The following is a 12,656-nucleotide window of genomic DNA, read 5'->3' as shown; positions in this document are numbered from 1 at the left end:
GGAAATCAGACTGTTGCTATAGATATGTGCGTCAATGAGTACACTATGGGCCAGATGTAGGTAGCCCTTTACCGATCGGAAACGGCCGAAAATACCGATTTTCGGTCGTTTCCGATCGGTAAAGGGCTATTGAGATGTAGGGGCACATTTTCGGTAATTTTACCGAATCTGTATCATTACCGAATCGGTAAATTTACCGATTCGGTAATATATACAGAATCGGTAAAATAATTACCGATTCGGTAATATTTACCGATTCGGTAAAATTACCGAAAATGCAATGTAGGTGGCCAATTTACCATTGGCACATGGCTTACAGAATCGGTATTTTACCATGGAATACAAATCCATGGTAAAATACCGATTCCTGTGTACATGCACATCTGTGCATGTACACATGTGCCATGTGACAGACAGACGTGCCCTTAGGGCATGTCTTTGTGCCACATTGCACACATGGCCGTTTTGGGGGTGCTAGAGGGTGTCAAAGTGACACCCCCTGCACCCTTGACAAAATCGGTATTTACCGATTCAGAAAATACCGATTCGGTATTTGAATTGAATCCTATGGGCTTCAAAGGCCCATAGGATTCAATAGCAAATACCGAGTCGGTATTTACCGAATCGGTAAATACCGAATTTGTAAGGAATCGGAAACTATTCCAGATGTTGGGACCTACATCCCATTTACCGATTTTGAAATACCGAATCGGTAGCATTCGGTATTTCAAAATCGGTAAATGGGATTTACCTACATCGGGCCCCAAGTTTCTCTTTTTCCGCTAGCTCAATCTTGTTTCTCCTTATAGGTCGAGTTTTGTCCTTTCCACGGAAAAAAAGGACATGGATTGTGGGCAACTCTGTGCTGAAGTGGTCGTCAGTGTTCGCTGAGCAGCAGATATGTGGAAGGGCCTTGGGTCTGCATGGGAAGGAGCATGAGGTATTGTGGAAAGGGGTGGGAGGTTTGAAGTGGAGAGACCTTTTCTTGTTATTATCCAAACTGGCTACGGAATGGGGATTTCCAGATCTTTTAATCATCCATCTAGGTGAGAACGACCTGGTCGAACTGTCTGGACTCTCATTGATACAACAAATGAAACTGGATTTAGCGGTACTAAAAAACAATTGGGTTGGCACTGCGGTAGTCTGGACAGAATTTGTGTATCAGCACCAATGGAGAAGGGCTCGTGAGCATTCAGCTGTGGAGAAAGCTCGACGAAAACTGAATAGAGCCATGAAAATCTATTGCACAGCAATGGGCATTACTGTATTAGCTCACAAACATTTTTCAGGAAAGGAGCTTCAGTTGTTTCGATGGGATGGGGTGCATCTGTCTCAGTTGGGGCAGGCGTATTACCTAATGGAATTACGGGATCTGCTGGCGAAGTTTTGGGGAGTTGATTTATGGTGTTCTAGCAAGGGGATTTGATTTGGGCCAGTTGTTGGTGAGAGGGGGTGGGTGGGGCAGGAAAACACTTTGGTTTTCCTGGGTGGCGTGTTTTTGGGGATAGGATAGTCTAGTGCGGACGTATCCTTTCCCTCTGGGGGTGGGGGAGGGGGGGGGGGGGGTAGGTGGAAAAAGGGGAAGAAAAAGTTTTGAGGAAAACAGTGGTTTGGTATTAAAACAGTTTTGGAGTTTTGACAAATGATGAAATCGTTGGGGAATTTGTGATGTGAAAACCAGTATATAAAAAGGTTGAGGAAAATATCAGAAGGTGTAATTATTTAATAAAATTCAATGGTTGGAGTCTGTCTTTGACTGTCCTAAAATAAAGCGACCTTTTATGCTACTTGAGAAGGATGTGTGGGGTGTTCTTATTGCGCGATGGGTCCCGGGGGGACCTGGCCATAGCCGGTGTACCCCTGGGATAGGTAGCACTGTGGAACAATCCACGCAACGTGATTGGCCAGCCTTGGAAGAGGGAGGGGCTTGTGGGGTGTGGGGTGGGAGCGGGAGATGCGTCGTCACTCAAGAGAGTGAGGGAGCTGTGGCGTCTGTGTTTTTGTCCCACCCACCCGTCCCTATTTTAGGCTCGGAGGGGTTTTTTGTGTAAACTCTCTTGCCCCTGTTTTTATATGTAAAAAAAAAAAGAAAAAAGATGTCACTCTAGGGCAGTCTTGACAGTTCTTCAATTGTAATATGTTTTTCTTCTAGGCGTGTTTTGGGGGATAGGATAGTCTAGTGCGGACGTATCCTTTCCCTCTAGGGGTGAGGGGGGGGGGGGTAGGTGGGAAAAGGGGAAGAAAAAGTTTTAAGGAAAACAGTGGCTCGGTATTAAAACAGTTTTGTAGTTTTGACAAATGATGAAATCGTTGGGGAATTTGTGATGTGAAAGCCAGTATATAAAAAGGTTGAGGAAAATATCAGAAGGTGTAATTATTTAATAAAATACAATGGTTGGAGTTTGTCTTTGACTGTCCTAAAATAAAGTGACCTTTTATGCTACTTGAGAAGGATGTGTGGGGTGTTCTTATTGCGCGATTACTTTTGTAGACACAAACAAAAGGAAGAGAGCAAATGAGGGCAAAGAATACAAAAGCTTTTCCCCACTATATTTTCTTAATTAGACAAGAAATGTGAGTTCTAACATTGCATGCAAAGCTAAGATGCAGGTACTTTAATAATCCAATCCAAGCTATTTTAAGGGGAGTGAAACTCTGACCATTGGTTCTGCAGTATCTTTATGCCAAATCAGGTTAAAAAAAACATTAAAATCCAATAGTTTTGAAACATAAAATAAAGCAGCAACTAAAAGATAAAAACATGTGATAATGAGTTTTCCATCGTAATCATAATGAAAGCGAGCCGAACATGGATGATTTCAGGAATCAAACACGTTGAACATATTACACGAGTCACTATCACCCATACATGGCTTCCACTTGAAAGCAGGTGTATTTTCAAGTAGTCATGTATTATCCAGGACTTCATTCTGGTGTACCAGCAAAGTAGCTGAAAAATTGGTAGTCAAAGGGGGTTTGCTACCTTCGATGCTCTCATACCATTTTTCTGAAAATCCTAGTTTTCAGAAAACAAAGAGCTCTAAATTATTCTTTCTCAGTTAGTGCACCCTAATTATGAAACACTGTTCCACTTCCAACTGGGACAGATGCCTCCCAGGAAATCTCTTCAAAAAAACAGATCAAGTGTCCGCTGTTTCAGCCTCATTTTCCTGACCTTCCCTCTGATTGCAATACTTTTGATTTGTTGCCTCTTTAGTGGTTCCCTGATACTTTTCAGGTTATTACATGTATGCATTCATCTGTAGATGAAATTGCGAAGTGCCTGCTTTTTGGACTTTTGTTCCCAATTATGAGTGGAACAATAAATTCTGATATGTCTGGCAATTCCAGTTATTGCGCAAATTGAAATTACGAGTTTTGTGATAAATACAGGCAGGTCACACTTGGTGATATTTATTCACTGGAAATACCTGGTAAATATTGTAGCATGTGGATCCTAGAGCAGGAAGCACTTAAATCCAAGTCATTTTTTAAAAACCCATGGAAGGCGTTAATTATTGCACCCATTAAATATCGAACAACTCTGTGTGCTTTTTGTAAGGGGCCATCTCGCAATGAGGTACTTAGAGTGAACAATTTTCTTCAGTCTTCGTCTGATCACCAAAGCACTAAGCAGACGGTCCCCCGCGTAACCAGCCATGCATAGAGTACAGCAGAATGTGTGGTTTTGCATTTTATAGCAAAGCTCTGCAGCATGCTTAGTGGTATGGTGATGCATGCATGCCCTTTGCCCCATCAAATATCCATTGATAGCACTTGCTGAAAATGAAACTGGGATTTGTGTGTAAGGCGCTGTCATTTCAGAAACAATTTTATTGAATGTGGATAATAATGGCATAGTTAAGCAAATTAGTGACTCTTCAAACTACACTTCCCAAGATGCTTTGAGAGCTCCAGTGAGGAAAGAATATGATTAAAAAGCATGCATCCCATAAAAAGAAAGCATCTGGCTCACATTGCATCTCCTACATTGACCAGATTTTCATTTAAACAAGTTCTATAGAAGTGTGAAAGCAGTTCTTTATTTGTAAAATAATAAGTGCTGGTGCCCAAAGACACCTGCGGCCAGCGCTATTAAATATCAGTGTGCCGAATACCAAGGGTGCTAGTCCTGAATCCACCCCAGGCATCTTTAATTCGCTGACAGGGTCTCCCTGACCCATTATCACACTCTTAAAGGTTTCAGCTTTCTACACTGGTGACAGATTTCTGTCTTTCTCTTCCTCTTCCTCTGTCTTTCCGTTTTGTATGCTTTTTCCCTGTCTTGCTCTCAGGAAATGTCTGAAGTGGAGAAATAAGAGCTGGTCCCCAAAAATAAGTTCAGCTGGCCCCCACCGGTTCAGAGGATGCACTGTACAGCAGCCAGAAACATTTCCATCGCCATGTTAATATTACATGCCTTGCACAATCAGCAAAAGGTGAGCTGCACTACATTTCTTTTCTCATTACACCAAAATAATGACTATGGGGCCAATTACAAGGTTGGCGGACAGGGATACTCCATCACAAACCTGACGGATATCTCATCCGCAAAATTACAATTCCATTACATGCAATAGAATTTGTAATACGGCGGGCGTGATATCCATCACGTTGGTGAACGAGTATCCGATCCGCCGAAATCAAAATCAGGCCCTAAATGATTTAAAGCCTTCACTCAGTTTTCATCCTTACTGACATCCGCATGGCAACTTTCACAATTAATGGTGGGGAAAAGAGACGGGCTAAGAATAGCAAAGCAACAAGTCAAGTCAAGTCAAGAAGTCTTTATTCGATTAATTCATCATAAAAGACATAAATACAAAAAGACACAATAACATAAATAAAATCAGTATTAAATCATTGGCATCGAATAACTTCTTGCAGAAGAATACAAAAGTTTAAAAAAGATACAGATACTGATTACCACAGTAATATAAGATAAAACAGTCTCAGCTAATTTAGATTAATAAACCTACTTCTAATAATCCAGGCCCAGCCTAGGAACTTGGCTACCCCCACCACAATGATCGGATCCAGATTAGTTTTTAACAGTCTCAGGGCCTCGGCTGACGAACGTGTGCCTAGTTGGCTACAGACTGGTTTGAGCCACTTAGATCTGGGGGCAGAGTATTGGGGGCACACAAACAAAATGTGAGATAAACTTTCCCCGGACCCTTGACATTTTGCACAAAACCCCTGACTAGCTTTTCCCCACTTAGTGGTGAAGTCCCCAATAGGGAGTGTGCCACATCTGAATTGAAAAAAAAGTTTTCGGTCTAGGGGTTTGGTAATGATCTCCCAGTAATTCTCTAACCTGGGTAGATCTTTATGCACCAAAAATAAACCTGTAAGACTACTTGGGCTTGTTTTTGAAAAGGTATTGAGCATCACCCAGGCCCAATAACACTTTTTGAGCTCACTTTTAGATGGAAAGCAACTTAACTGGTATATGTTCCGTCTCTTGAAGTTCTTGTCTGTACTAAGAATCCATACGCAAAAAGTGGTCGCAAATGTTGCACCAACCTTTTTCCGAACTGACTCTGATTTTGTAAAGTGACCTATACAACTGATAGGTCGCATCCCCAAATCACCATTCACAGGAGGTGGCAGATCAACCTGCCTAGTGAGTATCAATTATGCAGGTCGCAATTTGTAAACCCTTGTGAATGGCTACAAATATAGGAATGGTGGCCGGAAACAGACAGTAGACCACCTTCCCCGTGTTTGTATTCTTAGATGGATTTTATTTTTTAAAGCAGCCCTAGTTATTTAAATGAACATGTGCTCCTGTAAAAAAGATGTTTTCCATATGGAAGGACAAAAGGGGGAGCACTCCCCCCCCACCCCAACCTGAGGCTGCCAACACAATTCTCAATGGGTAAAGAGTCCCTTCCCCTTTGTGAATGAGATACCACCTCCTTTGAGGACTCAGGATGTGGTCAATGGTTGGAGACCAGAGTTGATTTGCGAAGCCATTGGTACATTGTATACCAAAATACAGTTTGGAAGGAAAACACTTTTTAATGCCCTGTCCAAATGGGAATCAGGCATTGTCACAAAGCCGATTTTACAAGTCAGAATACATTTCTAACTCATAAAAAGGATTTTGTACATTTGAAAATGGCATTTTGCGGCCGCAAATCCAGTTACTTTTCAAATTGTGGGTTTGTGATCACAAAATCCTTTCAAACATCTGGCCATGTCAACTAAAAATTAACGCGGTCATTTGAAAGTCACCTATAGTGTCACAATATGGTTAATCAAAGCCAGATTCAATTCCAGACTCCTTTCCAATACAATATAGATGATTAATTATTTGGATACAATTCCTTCTGGGGGATCCCTAATCAAGTAACAAGGCCTCAGAGAAAGGATCCCCTGGGTGTTTGATTCATTCTTGTCCTTCCCACACAGAATATGTCTGCATGCCTTAAATGGTCAGTTCCAGCAGGTCCAACTGCTGTGCCACACGTGAACCTCCACCAATATATCAGCAGTGTTACACCACACTTTCGCGTCACTGCAATTATTTCTAAATTTAAGGCACTATAGTATAATGAAAAGCTGCAAAAGTGATACTGGCATTAACAACATGAACCCGCAACGGGGAAGTTGCTTTTCATAGGGTTCTGCATCGGAAATGAGACATTGAAATAAGATGGAACCCCAACCTGCACTTTGTAGTATGTTTTGTAGTGCTACAAAATGTAAGTTTTGCCTTTATTTATGAGTGCAGAGTTCAAGTTCTCTGCCCCGACTGCGGAGTCTCCGCTCATGTAAGTAAAAATTATAGTAGTAAATGTAGGAGGGACCCAGGGGAGTCAGTGGGAAAAAAGGCGGATTTACTACTAAAAGGATGGAATTAGGGAGGATTAAGAGAGGTTTAGGGAGGGTCAGAGAGAGGTTTAGGGGAGGACGTTACCCACCCGCTTACTCTACGTGTAATTTACACTTTTGTAGTGAGTTTACACTTGGAGTTTCTGAATACTGAAAGTAGCAACCTTATTACAAAGTACAAATTTACTCAAAAGTATAACCAACCTTTGGGAATCAGGCACTTACTTGGTTGACCGGATATCTAAATATAAAGATCTAGGTGTTTGATTTGACGAAAGAGGTGCTCATCGACAACAACTAAGTTCCATAAAACCAAAAGTGAACTCTTTGTGCCTTGCCTTCAAAGCGTTACTGAGGCTGGTTAAAAAGCCCATATTATCACTAATACGTAAAGCAAAAAAGTCCAAGCTAATTTGCATTCCAGCATATAGCATGGAAGCTTTTCTAAGTGCAAATTTTTTTTTTTTAACAATCTGCAATTTACATCTACACGGCATTTATTTAGGCTCCCACAGAGTTCATTGCAATGCCAGCTTAGAATGGAGTTAGGCCTTGTGGACCAACATCTAGTGCAAAAATCTGGTTATCTTAATATTTGCTTTAAACTGAAAAATGCTCAAATGAATTATTTGAAATCTTTTATCTGGGAAGACAGCAACCTCAGGAGAAGCATAATAAAAAAAGTAAGGGCTGATACTTACATGGTACTTCAAATTCTGCAAACCCATGTCCTGGAAAATAGGCTCCCGGCTCCTCTTGCTGGAAGCAGCGCCTGTGATCTGCGCTTTCCATTACACTGGTGAGAATGTTTGCTTCCTTTTGGACCCAGGACCAGTCCCGCATACAGGCGTCCAAAGATGGGTTAAGCTGAGAAACAGAGGACCAAAAATTATGAAGCACAATTCATTGTGGTCATGCCTATTTCTCTCAGATCACCCTTCCATGACTCACACATCCACTCAATAATGTTTTTTTTGTTAATGATGCTGCGTTGAAGGAAGAAACAGCATCCATCAAGTCAACTCACTGCTCGTCAGTGAGGGCTTCTGGAATTATTAGCAATTGAGGACCAAATTAGGAGGTTGAATTGATTAAGTAATGCTGAAAAGCAATATTGGGTTAAAGAAAGCTAAAGTATTTTCCATATTGTGTGATTGAAGGGACATTACATGATAGCTTAACTAAGTACATTCACATTACTAACCAGCTATTTTGAGGTTTTAATGCACAATAATACAAACACAATCATAATGCTAGAGAAAAAACTAAGCGTTCTTAAAAATTAAAATATATACATTGAGCTGGTCATATTCAATAAGTTATTGCTAAGATTTAAAGAATATTTTGATTTACATTTACAAGTGTAAGGTTTTGATTTCGGCCCGTAGACAAAAGCCATTTCCCTTGTACATCAATTAGAAATTGTGGAGTACCTCCTTAAATATCTGAATCCAGCGACCAACCACTGAAAGGGGGTTAAATGACCTCCGCTACGTATCTGGAGTAGCACTGCATTCTGTTTGCAAAGTGTTTAATAACTTTTGATCCATTTAAACTAAAAAAAAAAATCTTGATTTAAATCTGCAGAGTATGCAGCAGACAGTGGATTGTGTGACAAGTGCTGCAAATTCATACTCATGCTGCTTAAGCATATAATTCCATTGGCTCCGTCTGATTTGAATGCAGGTGTTTTTTCTACATCATCAGTTGTGCTGCTGCCCAAATTGATTCACTCACCGACCGCGGCTGCATGTGGCTACCCAGAGCAGCACATTTTTCTATTAGCGGAGACTGTTACATTTGCCACATGCATGTCATGGGTGCCTTGCTTTAGAACATGTACGCATTCCTATGAATGCATGGCGGATGCTTGTCCTATCGATTAAAGACTTCCCTGTAGAACTAAGACTGGTTATAAGACTATGGCGGATGTCACTTCCTACAGGGCCTGCTGCCATCATTCGATAAAGTTAAGCGTGTTAATGACATCACAGTAGTATCTCAGCTATTTCCCTTTATCAAATCAGAAGGTGCACCCTGTCATTAATGATGCCCCTGCGCTGCGCCATTCACCACCTGGCCAAAAACAAGGCCCCAGGTCCCGATGATTTTTTCATAGAACTGTATGCCACGTTCTGTCAACACTTAGTCCCACAGCTAGATGTAGTCTTTCAAGAAGCGTTGGAGGTAGGGCTACTCCCCCAGACTATGCAGGAATCTATATTGGTGACGTTTCCCAAGCCAGATCGAGACCCTCTACTCCGGACCTCATACCGCCTCATCACTCTTCTGACCGCAGATTGAAAAATACTCAGGAGGATCCTAGCAGACAGGATTACAGAGGTACTCCCCAGACTAATACACTCCTACCAGTGCGGATTCATCCCTGGGAGGAGTACCTCCCAAAATATACGCCGGCTGTTCCAGATCCAGGACAGTGTACGAGGCAGGTTTCCACATGCAGCGTGCCTCGTGCTGGATCTCGAAAAAGCTTTCGATACCCTAGCATGGCAGTATTTGTTCGAGGTGCTCCAGTGGGTAGGCTTGGGTCCCCAATTCATAGCATACACTCGGTTATTGTATACCAGACACACCACGCGGGTCAGAATAGGCCGGCACATCTCACCCCCCCATCTCGGTCATGCACGGAACGTGCCAGGGATGCCCCCTGTCCCCCGTCATACTTGCCATAGCCATGGAACCTCTGGTGATACGACTGAGAGCGATGGGCGAGCACTGTGACATACCACTGGGAAGCTGTACACATAGTGTATCCCTGTACACGGAGGATCTCCTCATCTATGTCAGGGATATCACAGCAGACCTCACTACTCTCTGGACCACGCTCGCAGACTTTGAGAAAGCCGCAGGGTTGAAAGTGAACTTGGACAAGTCCTCCATCTGACCCCTACACCCGAATGCACCTCATCGAGAAATTGGGTTAGGTGACGCCATACTGGCATGGGCGGGGGATGCCCCATGATACTTGGGTGTCAGACTCTATTACACACCCCAGGACCTCCTGGAGGGCAACCACTACCGAGCCCTTCGAGGACTCAAAAGCCAAATCAGCTTCTGGCGGACTCTACCTCTAGCCCCAATAGAAATGGTAGCACTGTCAAAAATGATCATGGTTCCCCGGCTCCATTACTATTTCGCCAATGTCCCGGTCATCCCACCACGCACTTTTTTTCATGAGATCAACTCATTACTAATCTCCTTGATCTGGGGAAGGGTTGGCGCAGAGTGGCCCTATCAACCTTACAACTGCCATGAGATTGGGGAGGGCTGGGCGCCCCGTCCTTCGAAGCTTATTTACTCGTATCGCAGCTGCAGTGGTTGTCGCGTTGGATGGCGAGTCGCAACCTCTGGGAAACGGACACCCAAACAGGACAAGTAGCACTCCCAGAGTTAACCCGGATGCTCCTCCCAAGGACCAAACCCAACCCTGCGCATTCTCTGTTGGTTAAAGTGGCCAGATCCTCCATCCTACGAATTCATCGCCTTTCCAGGGCAAAACCCATTTACTCTCCATTGCTTCCGCTGGTGGACCTCCCTAAGGGACAAGGGTATTACACCGCAGGAGAATTGCAAATCTGGACAGAGCATACGCTTACCGAGACCGATGCCGTGTTCACTGATGGCCAGCTGACATCGTTCGCAGGATTGATCTGGTAGGCCAATTCCTGCTACACCCACAGCTGGTGGCGGACTGCAGAAGGAGCTGGGACCTCACGGACGGAGAACAAAAGACACACCCGGTATTCCACACACTTCTATACATGGGGACGGGTGGGCATCTAGTCACGTGGCTCTATAAATCCATTATGGAACTTACATGCACACCACTAACGCGCCTGCGACTCCACTGCGAGGAGGAGTTTGACTGAGCTCTCCATGACAGAGAATGGCTTACGGCCCTAGAACACCACAAGAAAATGTCTCGCAACCAAAGATTCAAAAATATTCAGTTTAACGTTCAACAACGCGCCTACCTCACACCGGCGCGGCTTAAGCGCTTCTTTCTGACGACACACTTCGACTACCCCCGCTGCCACACCCCTGACGCCCTTTTATCCACATGTTTTGGACATGCCCCACGCTACAAGCCTTCTAGGCAACAGTGCACACTACACTACCAGAAGTCACGGGCCTGACAGAACTTCACACATCGGAGGCGTGCGCCCTCTGCATTTTCAAGAGACACAAGGTGACAAGGGAAAAAAGGTACAGACCAAATTTGGAACACTAGCCATACCCCTCACTAAACATAGCATAGTTATGCACTGGAGTTCACCGGGGGCCCCCCGTTGGCCGCATGGTGGGGGGCGGTCAAGAAATGGGGTGCAGCAAAAGAACATTTACTCAGGCAGGAAGAAGCACGTGGTGTGTGACGGAATACCATATCACTGGACTGTGTGATGATCCTCCATAATTTCGACAAACACAGGCTGCCACCCAGGTGGTCCCAGGACCCACCGCACCTCGACCCTCACAAAACCCCCCCGCACTAGCTCACCTCCCAAGCCACCCCCAGTAGAACAGACCACTCCAGCAGTAATGGTGGGAACCATTGCCCGTAGATACAGGACCAAAATGGAGCGACACCCCTACCCCCCTCTTCTCACATCCCCCCCCCCCTCCCCCCCACCAGTTATATGTTTCCAGTTCGGTTATGAACATGGATTACCCCCTCTGCACTACCACATACAGACAATAACAGTCTGGTAATTGTCATAAGGGAACGGGTGACACAGTAGCCCTCTCGTTATCCCCTAGGAGGCATGTTTCCAGTATACCATACAGAGGCAGAGTGGCACATCCCTTCCTCCTCATCAACGGACACGCAGCTATTCCCTGTTGAAATGTTGATGCCTGATGTACTTCATTGAAAAATGTACCTGATTGTTGTGTAATATGTATGACACCATAAAAACAAAATCCAATAAAAAGGTTTTCCCAAAAAAATGATGCCCCTGCGCTGCATACTACTCTCTGCTGAGCAAAGAAACTACAGCATGGAAAGAACTTGTAGAGACGGCCTTTTCAGGCTCTGATCTTCATATTCAAACAAGATCAGGATGAGTACCATTGAGTTGGGTAACAATATATATCTGTTATTTCAGCACCAAGGTGCCCCGTTGCTGTGGTGAACGTGCGCTTTACAAATACTCATGTTATGTTATGTTATGTTATGTTATGTTATCCAGGTGACATCACAGGGCAACATATGCAGACGAAAGGGTAGGGTCATCAATGCAGGCTATAAATAGTGTGGCAGTCATTTGCCTAACAGTGGGCAACAACAAATAAAACAGGTTTCTTACTGATAGCAGAATTCTCTTCCAAATCTTTGATAATTTTAGGGATGCCTTCCCCAAAAGTTTAATTTTTTGATTGCTGTGGTGATGAATGTGGACAATTGTCCTCAGAGTCACAGTTGAAACATGCCATATATTGTCTTTTTGTGAGACTGACTCATTCTTGCACCTTCTGTTGAGCTGGACACACATAAGGGCAGATTTACAATAACTGGAGCATCCCTGCATATCAGCAGGGATGCGCCAGTTATTATGCGTCACGGCTCCGCCACCGTGGATGTGCTGCATTTACAATGCGGCGCACCATGGGGCAAAAACGGACTGATGCGTGACGCATCTGTGCCGTAAAGGTGGACCATTGCTGGAGTTGCGTCGAGCAGTTGCTTCAAGCAGGCGCAGGGTTTTGACGCAGCATGGCCGTAAAAGTGACTTGTAGATTTCACTCAGCCACTTTTAGGAGGCGTTCCTGGGCCGGAACGCCCCCCCCCTGCG

At 44.0% G+C, this 12,656-nt stretch overlaps 1 protein-coding gene across 1 annotated transcript in view; it reads right to left on the bottom strand.

The window, feature by feature from the left end:
- Nucleotides 1-12,656, bottom strand: part of LOC147683214 (growth arrest-specific protein 6-like) — a 250,454-nt gene that overhangs the window by 111,905 nt on the left and 125,893 nt on the right. The window contains exon 5 of the mRNA XM_086943699.1: nt 7,545-7,710. Coding sequence (XP_086799825.1) covers nt 7,545-7,710 — 166 coding nt within the window. The remainder of the gene's footprint in view (nt 1-7,544; nt 7,711-12,656) is intronic.

The sequence above is a fragment of the Lissotriton vulgaris genome, chromosome 11 (assembly GCF_964263255.1).
Source record: "Lissotriton vulgaris chromosome 11, aLisVul1.2, whole genome shotgun sequence".
NCBI classification, from domain to species: Eukaryota; Metazoa; Chordata; class Amphibia; order Caudata; family Salamandridae; genus Lissotriton; species Lissotriton vulgaris.
This window is presented reverse-complemented; position numbering and strand designations above follow the sequence as displayed.